This window comes from Perca fluviatilis, chromosome 6 (genome assembly GCF_010015445.1).
Source record: "Perca fluviatilis chromosome 6, GENO_Pfluv_1.0, whole genome shotgun sequence".
Taxonomy (NCBI): domain Eukaryota; kingdom Metazoa; phylum Chordata; class Actinopteri; order Perciformes; family Percidae; genus Perca; species Perca fluviatilis.
This window is the reverse complement of record NC_053117.1, coordinates 33803048-33821868: the sequence shown is the minus strand read 5'-3', so window position 1 is coordinate 33821868 and position 18821 is coordinate 33803048. Positions and strand designations below refer to the sequence as shown.

At 40.8% G+C, this 18821-nt stretch overlaps 1 protein-coding gene across 3 annotated transcripts in view; it reads left to right on the top strand.

Moving 5' to 3' along the window:
* Window positions 1-18821, top strand: part of bmp2k (BMP2 inducible kinase) — a 61514-nt gene that overhangs the window by 30500 nt on the left and 12193 nt on the right. Inside the window, exons 1-14 of one of the 3 annotated variants that reach the window (XM_039804182.1) lie at window positions 769-874; window positions 1153-1241; window positions 1892-2034; window positions 5045-5166; window positions 7368-7449; window positions 10812-10944; window positions 11249-11352; window positions 11440-11519; window positions 11833-11981; window positions 12777-12982; window positions 13355-13507; window positions 16263-16492; window positions 17322-17491; window positions 17901-18017. In XM_039804182.1, the coding sequence (XP_039660116.1) occupies window positions 1912-2034; window positions 5045-5166; window positions 7368-7449; window positions 10812-10944; window positions 11249-11352; window positions 11440-11519; window positions 11833-11981; window positions 12777-12982; window positions 13355-13507; window positions 16263-16492; window positions 17322-17491; window positions 17901-18017 (1669 nt within the window). In that variant the 5' untranslated portion in view covers window positions 769-874; window positions 1153-1241; window positions 1892-1911. Of the gene's footprint in view, window positions 1-768; window positions 875-1152; window positions 1242-1891; window positions 2035-5044; window positions 5167-7367; window positions 7450-10811; window positions 10945-11248; window positions 11353-11439; window positions 11520-11832; window positions 11982-12776; window positions 12983-13354; window positions 13508-16262; window positions 16493-17321; window positions 17492-17900; window positions 18018-18821 lie in introns of those variants that run through there. The other 2 variants (XM_039804181.1, XM_039804180.1) reach the window with 2 other exon arrangements.

Below are 18821 nucleotides of genomic sequence, written 5' to 3'. Positions count from 1 at the left end.
TCAGAGCTCATCATGGCGTAGGAACATGAAGGAATACAAAAGGCAATCTTGCCACACAGTAGCTTGACTGCAAAGACGAGACTAGACTAAATTCAGCTGGATGTTTACCTTTTGGGATGTATTCTCTGAGGAAGCTATCGGCGTCAGCAGTTTTTCTGTGGTCGTTTGCAATTGGATGTGGTTTCCATAGATTTATAAACACTGCTCATGCATAGCAAAACCAGGAGGTATATCCACGTCATGGCTTGTAATAAGGCAGAATTTAAGTTTGTATTATTCAGTATTAGACATTTTGATGTGTTTTTTCCCCCTGAACAAATCTGATTTAAAATGTCTGCAGCTTTGGGCAACGTAATTGGTTTATCTGTAACTTATCTAACATGATTGACTTTTCTGTCCTCTTTAATGCAGTTTACATTCATAGTTGCATACTGTATACCACTTTAAAAGACATGAAGAAACATCAGAGCGTAATTCCAGTCTGAAGGCTTTCATGCTTCATTTTAAATTAAAACATTGACTAGCAGCATCCCTGTGCTGAACAAATATAGCAGCGATACTATACAAGTCCAAACATGAATGTCTGAAAACAATCCACATATATCCTTTGTAAATGCCTCAAAAGCTACCATGTGTTTATTTTAGGCTTTTGTCGTCGGAGCTATGTCCGTAACAATTACATTCTGGACAACTCCTTCTTCTTCTTCTTCTTGAATACTCGTGTGACTTTCTGTCCTGATCAGTTCCATCTTTTCATCCCATATGTAGAAGGAGCTGTCAGGCCATAAAAACATTGTCGGCTACCTGGATTCTACAATCAATGCAGTGTCAGACAGTGTCTGGGAGGTCCTGATCCTAATGGAATACTGTAAAGGTACTGTACAGCCTCTCGGTTTGTAAATACACACATGTCCTGAAACCATGACATGACACCATGTTTTATACTCTTATAATTCAGCTGCATTGAAGTTTCCGTTTAAAATATCTGATTTCTGATTTTTATTTAGGTTAGTTAGGATTACTTTGGGACAAATAAACTAAATGAAACCAAACCTTAAATTAAAGCAAAACTAAAGGTGGTTTCTAACCACAAATGTCTTTTTCTTGCAAATGTGAGTTTTATATGTTTTTGGTCCTTGTCGCACACTGTAGTTAAGATGGTGGATGATGTTTGGTCTTCACCACTTGGAAGTTACACAGCAATGCTTTCCAAAAGTAAAGCCAACTTCACTGCACATTGGGTAATAAATACATTCTAGCATTCGCCAACTATCTACATCTGGTTTATCGGGCTATATAGTTAAAGTGGCCTGTGGCTTTTTTAATGTCTAATAGTTAAATGGTATGTTGCTGCCTCTGTCCTTTGTGTGGCACCTCTATTTATCCTGGCAGCTTGCTTTTACATGCAAACATCAATCTGGTTACTGAAAATAATCAAATTGATAAAGCTTTTACATGGTGACATATTTAGTTTACTTAGAAACGGATTGAAACATTGATTCTGCCGTCTGCCTACACTTTCTGGCACACGCTATTGTCCTCGAAACATGCGTGTAAGCTAAAATCAGAAGATTACGTCATGGACTCAAATGACACATGACCTTTCCCTTTTTTTATTTTAATGGGGTATTTTTAAGGTCACAAAAAAAGTAGCCGACTTACTTTGATAATAGCAAAAGATCTAAGCCTTTAGATACCATTTGCTGTATTGGAAATATTGAGTTTTAATCGTCTCACTTTGAGGCTGTGAATGGAAGCACATGTATACAAGACAACTGCCAACTATCCCAGTTGGAAAATTTAGTTTGCAAATATGCTGGCTGGTAGATGGTTTCCCAGCCTGAACTGATGACCCGAGTCCTAAAGCTGTCCTTCCACCTTTCTCCTGCAGCGGGTCAGGTGGTGAAGCAGATGAACCAGCGGTTGAATGTGGGCTTCAGTGAGGCTGAGGTCCTCCACATCTTCTGTGACACATGCGAGGCCGTAGCCCGCCTGCACCAATGCAAGACACCCGTCATCCACAGAGACCTCAAGGTAGGGAGAATGTTTGCCCCCCCCCCCCACCCCATTTGATGCAACGGATTATCTGTGTTTTTTTAAAAATCTCAACAAAAAAAGCCCATTACAATTTCCAAGGTGACATCTTCAGGTTGCTTTTTATGTCAGACCAACAGTCCAAAACTGAAATATTATCAATTTACAGAGATATTTAACAGAGAAAAGCATCACATAATGTGGAATTTCTGCTTAATAAATGACTTCAACCATTCATTGTTGTTAAATCCTTTAATATGTGATTGCCGAGTCATTAATCGACAAATTGTTTAGGCCATTCACTGTACCAAACACCTAGTAGGCTGGGCTGGTCTTGAAAAAGGAAAAAAAATGATATTCCTGGAAGCAAGGAACAAAATAGGAAAAAAAAAGAAGTAAAAGAATATCCGGGGAGTTACCATGAGCGGTAAAAGATTAGCGTGTCACCTACAAACTTCCTCAACAGAAACGCCTAACCCTAACCCTGCACAAAATCTACAGCAATGGATTTCCAAAGATGTCAACAAAATCAAAAAGAGGAACTTGGGGTTTGCCACTTGAACAGTTATTTTTCAAATGTAGTGTCAGATGATGTTTATAAGGGCTGCACGATATGACCTAAAATCTAAATCACGATTAATTGCACATTTTACCTCGATAACGTTAAATGAACGATAATTAATCACGTTGTTCTAAATCATCTTTTCTGAAGCCAAAAAGGTTTCCAGACGACAGACACTGCGGTGTTTTTTTTTTGGGCACAAGTTGCTCAGTTGACTCAGACTCTGTGTTTGAGTTATCCTCCATAATGCTTTCCACGCGGCTGACTGGTCCGGGCGAAGTCACGTGACTACACACACGGTAGAATGTTTTTAATGAGAAAGTAGGCCTATCAACAGGAATAAATTATCGTCATGGGAAAAATACGTCTAACAGCTTCAGAATTTCGATGTTGATACTTTTTTGATTAATTGTCCAGCCTTGATGTGTATAAACTTAAGTGATGTCAATCTGCTTGGTCAGCAGAAGAAAGAAAGAACACTTTGGTTTCACAGCTCGTTCTAATTCCTCTGCTTCCTCTTACGCTCCCTGCTTCCTATGCCAGCTTGCTCTTATTTCCTCTTCTTTCTCTCGTCCCATACCCCCCCTCGTCTGTTGCCTGTGCACCCTCTTTCTCCTTCTGCACCAAACTTACTCTTTGTACAGGGCCACAATAGCTGATACATCTTGAAATTCCTCACTAACTTTCAGCTTACGTGGCTTTCAGAATAGATTTTCAAATCAAGAGTGGCTGTGAGCCAGATTTACCCTCGTTTTGCTGATGCTTGGAGGCCGGTGGTAGTTTCCCACCCTAGTTGAATTCTCCTCAGTGCCCCATCAGTGGGTCGCTGTACTCTGTCCAGTTGGACAAGCCTCTAAACAGTGCAGTCCCTTCAGCCTCACAGGCCTGTCCTCTGTTCGCTGTCTGTATCTGTCTGTTCAGCCTACATGGCTTACATAACATCGCAGGGACACAAAAGACCACGGAGGCCCAGTCACGCATCACCAGGGGAAGTGAGAGTGCAAAAAAAAGCCCCTTAACCCAGAGCTGTCAAGAGTATTGAGACACTGTTGCTTTCATTGGCTCAGCATTTCCTACGACAGTTTGAAATCTTTCTCTTGATACTTGTTGGTCTCTCCTCCTCTTCTGTGTCACAGCATGGCTTTCTATTTTCAGATGTTCACTTCTTACACTTTACATCTTATGGCATTATTACACTTTCAGCCAGTCTCCTCTTTCTGCCGCTTCCTCTTTCTTTGCTACTTCCCCCCCCCCCATTTTTCCTCTACCTGCCTTCATTTCTTTCTAGCCTTTCCTCAATCATTCCTCATACCTTTCTTTGCTGTTTTTTCTTTGCGGCCCTAAAAGTTTTCTTAAAAAAAGAACAAAGCCTGACTCCCCGAATAGAAACAACACATCTGATAACATACAAACACAAAACATCTGTTTTCAGACTGACTTGTTATTGAAATTTGTCTTTTGTTTACGGGACCATAGTAGAGTCCGGATCGGGACAAATTTTTCTGTCCGAGCCTGGCCCGCGTCCGACAGAGCCGTGTCCGAACCCGGCCCGAGCCCGACAGGTATTAAGAAATTTATGTCCGAGCCCGACCCGAGCCTGACACAGTTAAAATCTCATCTTTTTTCCTCTCATACTAATGACACATGTAGGCTATGTTTATTTGTGTGGAAAGCCCTTTTTTATTAAGCAACTGTAGGAAGGCATTCGGAAATGTCAACAGATGAGCGCATACCGGGCAACAAGCGCACGTTAATAAGCTGTTAAAATGTTCAATGTGTTAACCTTTCCTGATCGCTTCGTTTCCGACCGTGATCAGAAAACCAGGGGATACTCATTACCTCCAGGGCTGACGTTATAACATGAATAACCACTAACTCTGCTCCGGTTGCATCTACAACACGTCTATTAATTGAGTTCAGTGGAATATTTGTTTTTATAAGCAACTTTATCCACTAATTGTCATCCATGCCCATTGTGATGTAGGTGGGGATTAGCTTCGGCTTGGTTGTTAGTTTGTTCATCTGTCTGCCACAAACTATTTCATCAGAGTCACAGCTGATGTCATTTTAATGGTATGGTGTCTCAATCACAACCACAGTGTAGCCTTTATTAAGTTATACAGGGTGCAGTCCATGGAGAAGGAGCTGCTTGGTCATTGTCAGACCAGTTCTACACATAAAAAGCTGTTATAGGGGAAACCTATAATAAAACCGACAAATAACAGCAAATGCAGATCCAAAAGTTCTGGGGTTGCAGCACAGTTATTGGATGATCAGTGACGCTGCGTTCAAATCGGCCAGCCAAGACAAAGTTACATTTAACTGCATCTGTCAATTTATACTCTATGTTGTTGGTGTGTGTATGTAGTTGTCGTTCATTTCAATCTTTTAGATACGCTTTTTTTGTTTATTAAAAAGTCTAAAACCTCCGGTCTGTTTTTTCACCAGGTGGAAAACATCCTGCTGAACGACCAGGGAAATTACGTGCTGTGTGATTTTGGCAGTTCCACTCACAAGATTTTGCTGCCACATAAAGATGGAGTGACGGCCGTGGAGGACGAAATTAAGAAGTACGTATGTTCTGCATGTCACTCAGTACAGTAGTTAGTAAAACCTTAATATTTACTTGCCACTTTTAATGTATGTCCTGGCTGCTGGAACTTATTGTTTTGGCACCACAGGAACTTTGGGGGAAACCCAGGACCATTTATTTTAAATCTCAGGAAGTAAACCTGCATTTCGACTGCACAGACATGTGTTCCGTTCTAGTTCCTGCCTCCCCAAAAACTCCCTGCTACGGAGATAGGCCCTAGATCTATCATAGATGAGTTTAACTTACTGGTCAAAGTTGCCTTAAGATCGTTACAGCATGCATTGTGGAATGGAAATTTCTTGTAATGTTATTGCTGTTTCAACAGAGTTATGTAGCCCACTTTTCAACCAGTCCAAAAAAAAAAAAAGGATGAGGCAACATGAGAGACTGTTCTAAGTGTGAGCTTGAGCAGTTTAGAGAAACATTATTTGTTAATTGTTTTAATGCAGTTATTTTCAAAAGCGTCTCCTTTTCATCATTCATGCAAATATCACACCGTGACACAGAAGAAAATGGCAAAGAATAGCACGATAACGCTGCCTTGTAATTGTTCTAATTGTCCTTATCTTCATGGTTCTTCAGATGCAGTTGAAACACAAACAGGAAAGCACAAAAGCGACTTGTAAGGCCACCTTTCGACCGTAGTAACTTTCTCTCGGAACTAAGAACCATCTGAAGAATTAGCTGCGTTTCGACCGCCGGGACAAGGGTCTAAATTAAGTTCTAGGGACATTTTCTGGGGGCCTTTTTACCCCTCAAAGTAGTATTTTCTGAAAGTCTGAGGAACCTTTGGGATGAGGCGGAGCAATGGAGCTGTTCTCCTCAGTTCCTGGTTGAAAATGGCCATCAACTGGCAGATTTATTGGAGGTGAAGGTATTGTTACCTTTATCTTAACAGGGTAGTCTTATGATGTTGGACATCCCAGGCCAACAAATCAACCTGTGGTAATCACACTTTACTCATACCACTGTTAGGCCGTCAGAATACTCCTACCTAAAACAAATCGTGTGGCCAGATTGCTATCAAATACAATGTTGCACACAACCAGCTGCAACTCGAGGCCTGTGTCCACAAAGCAAATTAGTGAGCTTGCAGATCAGAATAGCTCTGTTCCCCAATCAAAGAGCTCTACTGGCATATAATTGCATAACTATACAAGTAAACGCATCAAATCACAGAAGTTCATTCAAATCTGGCCTGTTAACTTTCCGACATTTATAGCTGCAATAAAGTGCAATGTGTGGTGCTTATCGACAGTATATGGTCGTGTGTAAACTCTCCTTCATGACTCTGGTCATACAGAAAGCCTCTGAACTGTGATGACTCAGACAGTGCTTGCATTTTTATAACCCAGCTGGGTTCATTCCAAACATAACCAGCTGCTTTGATTATTATCTATCTCTGTTACACTGAGAGGTGAACTACGCAACCTTTGCTGCAAGATTTTGGTAATTATTTTCTGTCTGGAAACGGAAGCACACATTTGTGTGTGCAGCAGTGCAGAAAGAAATAGTTTTCAGTAAAAGTAGCAATACCAAAATGGAAAATTACTCCATTACATGTAAAAACTTCTTGTAGCAAAACTACAGAAGTAGTAGCAAAATACACTTAGGTATCAAAAATAGAAATACTTAATGCACAATGCCTGCGTTCAGAATGTCTAATATGGTGTTATTGAAATAATTTAAAATCAGCTAGATCAATATGTTTATGAATGTATGAAATGCAACTTGTTTCAGCTGCCCCCAAGTGGCCAAAAAAAATCTACTTTTGAAGGTTTAATGATGAATTAACATAGCACTTTTATATATTTTTGAGAAGTTAAATCTATACCAACTCATCATATTTTATGTTTATTATATGTTTTATATATTAAAATAACAACTATTGCTGGCAAAGAATGCACTAAAGTAAAAAAATGCATTTTCCCTTTTAAAAATGTGTTGAAGCAGATGTATAAAATGGCATTAAATCAGGGAACAAGTACACCTTTGGTGCTTAGTCATTTTAACTTTGACCTACCACTGTCTTCTTCCTTCTTCCTGTATTGTCATTTTAATGTGTTATGTACTCTTGTATGTTTTTTGTCCTTGTAAAGCACTTTGTGACTTTATCTGTGAAAAGCGCTTTATAAATACATTTGATTACTTACTCCTCCTCCTTGTTGTTTCTCACAGGTACACGACCCTTTCATATCGAGCACCAGAGATGATTAACTTGTACGCAGGGAAAGCCATCACCACTAAGGCTGATATATGGGTAATCTCTCTCTCTCTCTCTCTCTCTCTCTCTCTCTCTCTCTCTCTCTCTCTCTCTCTCTCTCTCTCTCTCTCTCTGTCTCTCTCTCTCTCTCTGTGTGTGTCTGTGATGACATTTGCAGCTCTGGTTTGTTCTGGCTGTGTCCTGGGCGTCACTCTGCCCTGACAGGTTCCCCGTCTCTCTCTTGGTGTTTGGAGAGCAGTGTTGTTGTGAGGCTGGTCAGAGTGGGCAGTAAGCCTCTCTACCAACTGACATAAGGGACTCTTTTTCTGGGCTCAGCTCTTGAATTTGGAGTGCTTTGAAGTGGAGGGTGCCTTGGGGGCTGGATTTTAGCTTGTTTAAAAAAAAAAAAAAAAAAAAAAAGTTGAGCGTTCGCTTTTGAATGGTAATTATCAGTGGGAATCTGCAGGATCCTGCTCTAGATGTGTTTTGTTGGTGTCTTTCTGTGTACAGAACACATTTCTAGTGTGTGTAAAATGTATCCGCAGAATTCTGCACATTAAGATTCTGTTGGATGTTTGTCCCAACGGGTGTAACTCTGATGACTGAGCGGACCCTATACTTCACTACCGAAACAGCGCGATTGGCTGGATGACACTATCAAATAATTTAAGTTGGATTTTAATTTGAAATTATAAAATTTTCTCTTAATTGCATTTAGAGCGCCTCAAACTTTTCATTTTAGCGCATTCACTGCCATGTTGAAACTCCCTGATGCGGTTATGGTTATATCAAAGTCTTCAATCGTTTCTTCTAATGTTTGGAGTTATTCTTTTTTATAATACATTGAACTGAATTGCTTTGATTCATTGTTGTCCCTCTGTCTGTGTCTGTCTCCTGGCTTGCCCCAGGCTGTTTGCCTCCATCAGCTCTCCAACAGTGTTTTTCTCTCATAAAACATTGAGCAACATCATTCACAACACTCCACCTCATCCTATTCCTCTCTCCCTGCTGCCTGTCCTCTTCTATTTTCCCTCCCTTTGAGATAATTAGGCACAGTTGACGACCTCGATAAGCTTGTATGAAATAGGCCTCGGCTGTTTTTTTTGAAGGTGCGAGGTAGAGACGCAAGGAACAAGTGCTTGGACAGCAGCCATTTTGAGGAGTGGCGTAAATTGATGCGCCCAGGGAGTTAAACCAACCAGCATATAAAGTTGTGGCTGTTGATGGGACATGAGCATTATAAACATGTGCATAGACCTTTTCACATTCTGTTGTTTTACAACTTTGAATCAAGACAATTCAACAATTCCTTTTAAAAGTGCAGCTGCTTTTAGTAAAATAAGACATTTATCATTTTTGGTACAGTAACAGTAAAAAAAAAAAGTTGCAAAGAAACTCCTTGCAAAGATAAATTTAATAGCTGGCAACGTTTGTGTGCAGGAGTTTCTTTGCTACTTTTGACCTACTTGTCCCCCTCAATGCACCTGTCTCATGTTATAGATCTGCGAAGTATTTGTCTGTTCACAGTAACGGTATAAAACGGTAGTGCAACTGAACTTGGCAACACAAGTGTCACCCATCCATACTGAAGCTTGCATTCTGTACACGTCGTTTTACTGGTGGGATTTCCCAGTGTAAAATATTGCCAAATTGCTGACATTTTCTCTCCGCTAGCAGACCAATCTGGAAGTCAATTCTTCTAACTGGCTCTAAAAGCAGTAGTTGCCAGTGGCAGCACAATACAACATGCTGTGCAGGCTACTGTTTTAGAGCAGCGAAGAATAATTGATTTCCAGGAAAATGGCCGTTTTTATCCAGGTGAAACTACTTTAAAGTTTATTATTTTCGGGGCTAAATTATGTGATATTGGATCGGTGCGTAGGCTTTACAAACTTGCAGAAACCCGATCCAGAATTTTATGCAGTATGGCAAGTGTATAATCACTTACACATTGCCTAACTTCCAGCCACTGAAACCAGACTTTTTATATTTACTTTATGCTGCGACTGAGGATAAATGTATCAGTCTGCAGTGATAGGTGTATGAGATGTATAGACAGAAGCTTTAAACAGGACTCTGGCTGCTGGAACTTCTGTAGGACGTGCAACAAAAACACTAACTTCCTGTGGACTACCCCCTGCATTCTCACTACCTGTTCTATGTTTAGCCACAAGTTTAAAAGTCTGTTGTTTTATACATTGTTGCCTCACACAGATGTCATATGCATTTGGGAGTTGGGTTTGGAGGATGTGCTGTCTGACTCAGATTAGGAGTTTAGTATCAGACTGGATTAGCTCGTTGAGCGGAGGACTATCCGTCTTCAGATGGAGTGCTTAAAGGAAAAAACATTCCATTAATGCTAATTCCAAAGTCCCTTTCATCTCCAACTGCACCATCAACAAAAAGATGCCAGAGCCAAATATAGCGGCAACTGCATATATGATTTGGGAGCAGAGCACTTTTGCATGTGGATTTGTTTGGACAGCCATATTGCCAGGAGAGCAGATTCTTGGCCTGAATTTCAAAAGCAATGAGATAAGGAACATTAATTCTTTGTTTAGCAGGCCTGTGTAGCTCAGTGGGTAGAAAATGGCAACAACATTGCCAGGGTTAGGACTTCACTTCCCACATAGATGGACTGTACTTGACATGTTGTGGTTGTAGAAGTATATTTTTCATGTATATTTCTTGTATATTTGTGATATGCCTCTAGCCTTGTAAAAAGCACAGATATCATACGTGTATTATAAAACAACTAGGGCTGGGTATCAGTACTCGATAGCTTTTTAAGTTATCGGCCGAAATAACCCAGTACCAAATAGTATCCAAACCTCTCTGCACTTAATATGCATTCAATCCTCTTTGTACTCAAATCTAGAAAAAATTTAAAATTTGTATGGTTTAGCTTGCAGCTAGTCACCACAAGAGTTGTTCGATTTAATGCAACGTGTGATTGGCCCGCTACCGCAGCAGCTGCAACCCATACAGTCCGTGGTGTGGTGAGGTCGAGTGCGGCGTATTTGACGGAGATGGCAGCGTGCAGAGATGCTTCCATTCACATGATGGGTACCGAATGAAGTTGGTATCGGTTTCACTTTAAGGGTACTCGTATTGGTATTGTAGTTTTTTTCAAAGATACCCAGCCCTCATTTTGTTTAAGCCTTTATAGCTCCATTGCTAATTAAGCTGTGATGTGTTTGATGTTTAGCTTTTTTGTTAAAAGTAGAAAAAGGGTTTTATGGAAAAACATTAAATTCCAAAAGGTGGTTTTAAAAAGTATATTGTGCAATACAATACGGTACTAAACCTCTGGTATCATGTTGGCACTGGCATTGACAATTTCATATGCTACTCTGCCCTCAAAGTTAGTGAGGGTGTCAGGTGTTTTTCAAGACAGTTTGTTTCTGTTTTCTCCACAGGCACTTGGATGCTTGTTGTACAAGCTGTGTTTCTTCGCACTTCCATTTGGGGAGAGTCAAGTTGCCATATGTGACGGAACCTTTATCGTTCCAGATAACTCCAAATTCTCCTTCAAGCTGCACTGTTTAATCAGTAAGTTTGTGGTTAATGTTTTAATTACTACCTCAGAATTAATTTCTAACGCCATTTAGAATCACTTCTATTTCTTCTATTTTTTTTTTTTTTTTTTTTTTAAACTGCATGTGTCTGTTCGGATGTTTTGGGAGTTATTTATCATTTTCAAGTCATTCCACTTCACTAAGTGCATACTGCAGTGGAGCCTCCCTTTTTTGTTATTATGTGACCAACAGCTCCACCAAGTGACCAAATGTAGAAGATGCACATCAACCACAATACATAAGCTGATGCTGTATGAAATGACCTCTGTCTTTTTCAGGATATATGCTCGAACCAGACCAGGAGATGAGACCAGACATTTTCCAAGTGTCCTACTTTGCCTTCAAATTAGCTGGAAAAGACTGTCCAGTGCCAAATCTCTTTGTAAGTCACCGGAGTGAAGCAATCAGTGTGGCTTTAGCCCTTTGCGGCCATTTGCTTATTAACCTAATTCTCCTCTCCTTTTTCCAGAACTCTCCCATCCCTACGTCGCTACCAGAGCCTCTAACAGCTAGTGAGGTCGCAGCTAGGAAAAGCATGACGAAAGCCAGGTAATTTATTTTCTTCTTATTTTAAATTTTTTTTATGATATACAAACTAGCACTAGGACTGATGGATAAATTACAAAATAGTACAATAAAATTAAACTCTTAAGCTATGCTGGAAAGAATAATTAGATTTTTTTTCCCCAGGCTAATTAAAAAGAATCGATTAAGATCACTGTTTTTTGCTGACTTTAACATGTATCTGGGCAGAACAGCACATTCCACATGAGGATAGCAAACAGTACAAACTTTGCTGTACATACACCACATGTTGAGGGACATGATTATATTGGTATAACAACTTTTGACTTCTTCCCAGGATAACAGACGCTGTGGGCCCGACGGAAACATCAATTGCTCCCCGACAGAGGCCAAAAGCGGCAACCAGTAACGTCCTTCCCCTTGCCAACACTGTCACCCCTGTCAAGATGACTGTGCCTTCAGCACCCGTCAGCAACGGCCAGAAAGGTTTGTTGAACATCAGTGAGATTCATATTTAATGTCTATAGAAGTTTACGTTATCTTGAAGGAATGTTCTTATCTCTAAACAAAAGAAAATAGAAAAGAAAATAGACCATAACATTAAGAAATTATCAGTGTATTACATGAAGATATGTATGTACATGAGTATGTATTAGAGGAGAGTAATCCTTAATGTTTGTTTAAAGTTGTAACTTTTGACAAAGTATAACAAATGGCATTTCTGCAAGGTTTTTACAGTATACTCACAAAACTGTTAAAAAAAAAAGTATTATCCCTTGTACGATTATTTTTGATGTGTCACTAGTGCACGTTTGAAAATGCTAAATGTTTCAGGTTTTCAAGATGACCAAGCTGCTGAAAAGCCAAAGTACTGTAGTAAAAGTCAACCTTCAAGATTTCCCTAGTCCCACATTGCCAGACTTTCCTCCCCAGCACTGCAGAGGAGGGTCTGGTTAGTCTGCACAGCTACCGGCATGGGAGAAAAACAGCTGCATTTTATTGCCATTTCTTTAAACCAATTACAATCGTATTGAGCGGCGCTAAATCCTCATAAATCCACTGGAGTTTAAAAAGCCAACACAAAGAAAGTGGTAGTTGAGGGACATCCAGCCGAAATGAGGGACATCCAGCAGAATTTCCAGCGGCACTGGAGCAATCCGGAAATGAAACGCCATCGATATAGACTAAGGCTTTCAGTTATAAAGTTTACATGTGTGGGCTTCTGTGCTCCGTGTTGTTGTAATACGTAATAAATCCATCCATCTATACCTATCCACTCAGCTCCCACCCCTGGCTCTGGGCAGCCATCCATGCAGCCCCAGCCCAGCAGTCAGCAACACAGAGTCCTGCAGCAGCTCCAGCCTGGTGACCTGCGTCTACAGCAGCTTCAACAACAACAACAACAACATCACCATCAACAACAACAACAACAACAACAAGCAGTGCAGCAACAACATGCAAATGCACAGCAACTCCAATACATCCAGGTACATCCACTTTACCGACATACAGGACAAGTCAACCACTACATTTTGGATATCATAATATCGTCATATGACAAGTGTTGTCTTTTCCTTGTTTTAAAGGCTGCATTACAGTAAAGCGATGTAATTATCTACCCGTTTTATTATTTGCCTTACCCACTTAGTCATTGTATCCACATTATTGGGGATTATTTATCAAAACTGTCAGTGTGTTAATATTTTGTGAAAGCACCAATAGTCAACCCTACAATGTCGCATCAATATCGACATTGAGGTATTTGGTCGAAAATATTGTGATATTTGTTTTTTTCCACATCGTCCAGCTCTAACTGTAACTGTCACTAAGAGAAATGTTTTTTTACAACCCTTCCTCAGTACCAACAGGCTGTGCAGCAGTCCCTCCTCCTCCAGCAGCAGCAGCAGCAGCAGGCCCTCCTCCAGCAGCGGCAGCAGCAGATGATGATGCAGCAGCCCATATACCAGCAGCAGGTCGCTCAGGCCCAGGCTCAGGCTCAGTACACAGCTATGGTGAGTTCTGTCAGGGCTCTGAAACTGGCAACAAGGCTGCCAAGGCTTGAATTTGATTTGCGGTATGTGCTTAAATGGACATCCATCAAATTCAACTTGCTTTTGTTTGCGTTTTAAAGGCAGGGTTGGTAACTATTTCCAATATATACTTTTTATGTATTGTTTGAAATGGTCTTTACACGCAGACTGCAATAAATAACTTATGGGCTCTATAAAAGGAGTGAAAAATATCTGTCGTCTGTAGCTGCTGTAATCCTGTATAAACGCCCGCCAAACACTGCCTTACGGTCCGCTTGGAAAGAACTAATGAAATGCCTCCTTGCCCCACTCTACCCCTCTCGTGTACGAGTCTGAGCTCAATGTGCGTCAGTAGTCATATTTATTTTAAACATTCGATATGATAATATTAGTTGTTTGCTTACCGGTGAATAAGAGACGTGAAGTAAATTGTGGTTCCTTTCTCCGCTCTGCATCAGTATCAGTGACACAGCGATGCTCGTGCACGTCTGTGTGTGGGTCGGAGGCCTGAGGGCAGGGGGAGGGGTTAGGCGGAGCCCCGAGGCGATGCTAATTTCAAATCTTGCTAGGTTTTCAACATTACCAACCCTGCCTTTAAGCTCATCCAAGCATCCAAGGATGCTTCTAGCTCAGAATCATGACTGAATTTCAGAGCAGAAGATTTGATCCAAAACTGCAATAAATAGTTTGAGCAAATGACAGCGAAACACATGGAGACACAGCATGAAATAACACTGAGCTGAATATTTCATTTAATGTCAGAATGGCCTAAAAATGCTCTCTGTGTTCCAAACACTGGCAGCCAGTCCTCTTTAGTCGCATCACGTCTGTGCCAAGCAGCATTGGAAGCAGACGCTCAAACTTCCTACAGACTCTGTCCAAATATTCAGAAAACTAGTATTTACGCGACTACTGAATCAAACACACAAACACAGGTCCTCTAAATGCGCCCTGCTAGGGTGGTGCAATTTTTAGTCGGTTTCCCACCGAACGCGTACCATCTGTTTTATTTCAGAGGCAATCTGGTCTGAGCGAAGCCACGAGGGGATCGAACAGAGGGTGAAATCATGCAATTTCTTCTATGTTGCATCCTGACATATGAAGCGGTTCACAGACAGCGGAAGAGATCACCTCTTAAAATCACTGTTCTTATTCCCAGGGTACCTGCTAAATGTTCAAAAAAAGCATTTCCTCTGTGATCTTAGACCTGCTCCTTATTGTGACAAGGAAGCTTTGCTAAGTGACTGCAAATTTGTAATATGGTGTAATGACAACAGATCAACTTTATTTGTACAGTACTTTAAAAGCGCAACAGCGGTTTGTGTGTAGAAGTGCTTTACACAAATGGTTTGTTGACAAAACATGGAAAAAGGAGAGGGTGGAGCAGCAATGGCAAAATTAAGCTATACAAAAACAAGTTAGAAGCATGAAAAACATTGACCATATTAAAAGGTTTATTTTGAGTTTTAAAATGCTCCTATTATGCTTTTTGGCTTTTCCCCTTTTCTTTATTTTGTTATTTATCTCTTTTTGTGCATGTTTATAGGTTTACAAAGTGAAAAAGCCCAAAGTCCACCCCAAAGGTACTTACCATCTCCAACAGAAAACACTGTTCACCAACTGCTCCAAACAGCTCTATTGTAGTCCAGCCTTTACTTCCGTGACAAATGTGCGTCACTTTGTAACACACGTTATAATGCTCGCCTAGCTACTAGCATGGCACGCCCTCATATTCTTCTTCTGACTGGCTAGTAGTCCTTACCGAGCTAATGCGCATGTGCGGCCCCAACAAAGATGGTACAAAAGTAAGATGCCTCACTCTGTAGCTAAAACAGAGAGCTCAACAGGGTGAAAAGAGGAGCTGCAGCAATGTGCAGTACAACAAATATATGGTGTTTTTTGAAAATGAAACCATGTAAACCTATTCTGATAGAACTTGTAAATACAATTATGAACCTGAAAATTAGCATAATATGAGCACTTTAAAAGTTTGTATTTCCTTAAGTGAATTCACATGAAAACATTATATTCAAAGATCTGCACTGTGCTGCTATGTTATATATCTGAGCTTTAGTCCCCGAACAGTACTGCTAGATACTTCTGGTGGTCCCAAACACACCTTATAGGTTGTTGTGGCTGCAGATCTTTTGAGTATAAGAACACATTTTAAATGCGTGTTCTCTAGTAGAGAAAGAGCCTCTTTTGAAGAAGCCAGATCAATCAGTGGAAATCTGGTGACGGAGAAAGTGGAACATTTAGCAGCTAAGCAGTCCGATATTTTCTATGGCAGAGAACAAACCATAGCTATAAGGAGAGAATAAATATTGATATTTAAGTGAATGCTCCAAAAGAATGCTAGTCTTGCTCTGCTTCTGCTGGATGTGTAAATAGGCAGTTAAAATGCTGTCCATAGCAGCTAACTATGTTAAGACTTTATCAGTCAGCTTGTTTTGGAGATATTATACCTCCCCTAAAGTCAATGAATGCAGCTTTAAAATGGTCAGCCAGTGTTTGAGGTGATCCTTATTGCATTTGGAACTTAGTTAATTTGTTCAGTTTGGTGTCCTGTTTGACTTTCATTCCTTCACCCCTCCCCTCCACTGTGTCCCCAGCTTTCCAAATCCAGAACTGGTTTCTAACATTTCATCATCTTGTTGCCATCATTGTGCGCCATTGAAATCAAAGGTCCGTCCCTCATTCCCTTCCCCCTCTTCTCCTTCTTATCCTTCCTTAACAGCTGCACCAGTACCAACAGGCTTTTGTCCAGCAGCAGCAACAGCAGCAGCATCATCATCAACATAATCAACCTCCTCCGCAGCAGCACCCCGCTCAGCAGCCTCCTCCCTATATGTCCTCCCCTCTTGAGTTCCAGATTCCGCTCGGTTCCTATAACGCAACCACGCCCTCTGCTGGAGCTGGGCAGATGGGGGGGCTGTCCCCTGTGGATCCATCATACACTAACCCCAGGTAATGTCCCCTGAACTTATCACATTGTTGGACGTGCATGTCTCATTCTATATGGAGGAAAATTAAGTACATTTCCATGGCTTTTTCAAAGCCAAATAACAGACAGTAGAGTTTTCACTGTTGCACATTCTCATTGAAAGCTCAGGTTAATACTTTTTCCTTCTACAAGGTTGTAATTAAATTTGTATGCCACTATTGCCTAATTCAGTATAGAAATAGATCTATTTTTTTTAAATCCAAATGTACTTAGTCTTCTGATAGATAGCCCAGTGACCACTCACATACACTTTCTTTTTCCACAGTAAGGTATCGTTTTAGTTTTCCCAAATTGCAGTAATGTTGTTTATTAATGGTGTCATACAGGCGGCTAGTGTGTGTTAGCTCCCAAACTTTAATTCTTTCACAGGCTTCACTTTGAGAGAAACAAAGACTTTCTGTCTTTCTTTACCCTCCTCTGTAAAACACTGAACTAGTGTGCTACATCAAGTTTGCTTACCTGCCAATGAAAAATAAATTAAAAAAGATAAAAGGAATACATTAAAAGAGGCGAATGGGAGCAGAAAAATTACAGTATTTACTTACATTATGTGCAAAAGTTTAACTTCTGTCAGTTTTATATTCTTATGTTTGTCTGAGATTTGTGAACTTGCATGTGTCAGACAATTGCCTCAGATTTTTTCAGTAGAGAGCTGGGAGTTCCAGACTTCCAGATTTGAGTTTCTATGTATCATCTCACAGCCTTACTACTCTGTCATTATTGTAACAGTAATGTGTCCTCGAGGTGAATTCTACCCATAACAGGTTGTCTCTGTTTGTACTGTCTCCACAGTAGAAACCCTCTGCTTGCTTCAGATGGGATCACGCCACCCTCTCACAGCTGCAGCAGTACAGTCACTAACCCCCCCGACATGTCGCACTGGAACCCTTTCGGAGAGGACAACTTCTCCAAGTTGACAGAGGAGGAGCTGATCGACCGGGAGTTTGACATGCTCAGAGCAAGCAAGTGACCCCTTCAATGATTTTGTTATAGTGTTTGTCAACTATTTATATCTCAAACATGTAACGGATTGTAGTGACGTTTTATGGAAGTGCTTAGTGTTTGTGCAGATTCATGTTTTTTAAGGATAGAGAATTTGTTTTTGTCTACATTTTTGCTATTTTTGTATCAACCAATAACGCACTTTTGTGAAAGAAAGACATTCGTATCCATCTACTGCTATGTTTATTTTGCTTAAGCATTTCTAAAGACACAATTCGGAACAATTTCCGATTTGTGCAGCCCTGGACAGTGCTTTCTTGTCTCTGAATGCTTACTAGTCTACAACAGGGTCCATGTGGTTTAAAAAAAATAACATGTCTTGGTGTCACAGCCTTAGATGATCTAATTTTATTCCCCTCCTACATATAGACAAGCCATTGGAGAGAACAGCCAGTGTGGAAACAGACCGACTGCAGCCTGCTGCCTCCGCCAAGCCCCTGCCACCAGAGGACCTGTTTGGCTCAGTCCCATTCGTGGCCAGCGCAGGCAAGTCTTAGAGGAGTCTCTACAGAGAAGACCCAACACTGTGGAGCCACCTGCCCCCCCCTTCTCTGCCCTCTCCTGCCCCTCTGTTCAGCTCTTCTGCTCCAAGCTCCTATGCCACACAGACCCCACAGTGGCGCATTATAAACCAATGATCAGTTAGGGTTTTGTTTAGTTTCCCAATGTCGGTCAGCAACAGATTAGTTCTTCAGTATAAACTTTAAGGAAAAGGTGAGTCGAGGATCTTCTGTGACTAAATTAAGAGGAAGAGCAGGAACAGCAGATGCATCAGTGAAGTTAAAGCACTTTCTTAATTCACTGCAATCAGCTCTGGCCTTTAACACTGGGCTTGGTGGTGGTCATTTCTAACTGCCCTGCTGTAACAAACCCTTATGCAAGTCAGCTGGAAGAAGTGTTTGAATCTCCTCTATAGCTCACTGGGTGAAGCAAGGCACAAACTCTGCCAGACATTCCCCTGTCTTGATCAAATGGCTTGAACAAGTTACTAACCCATAGGGCTCTCACTATAATGTATACGCGCATGGTGAGGAGCTTTGCATAGGATTACATTTTTTTCTTTCTTTCGGTGCATAAAAAAACTTCCAACTTCGGTGCATACATTTGCTGTAGTTCCATCGGGACTAAAAGCAATATGAACCTAACGAGGCTGAGCATCCGGACACATGGCTGCTACTAATTAGGGCTGAGTGATGCCAAAATTGTATAGTGATATACATTTAAAAAATGAACAAATAGGCCATCTAATAAAAAAAACTGCTTTGAACAAACACATTTCATGAATCCTAA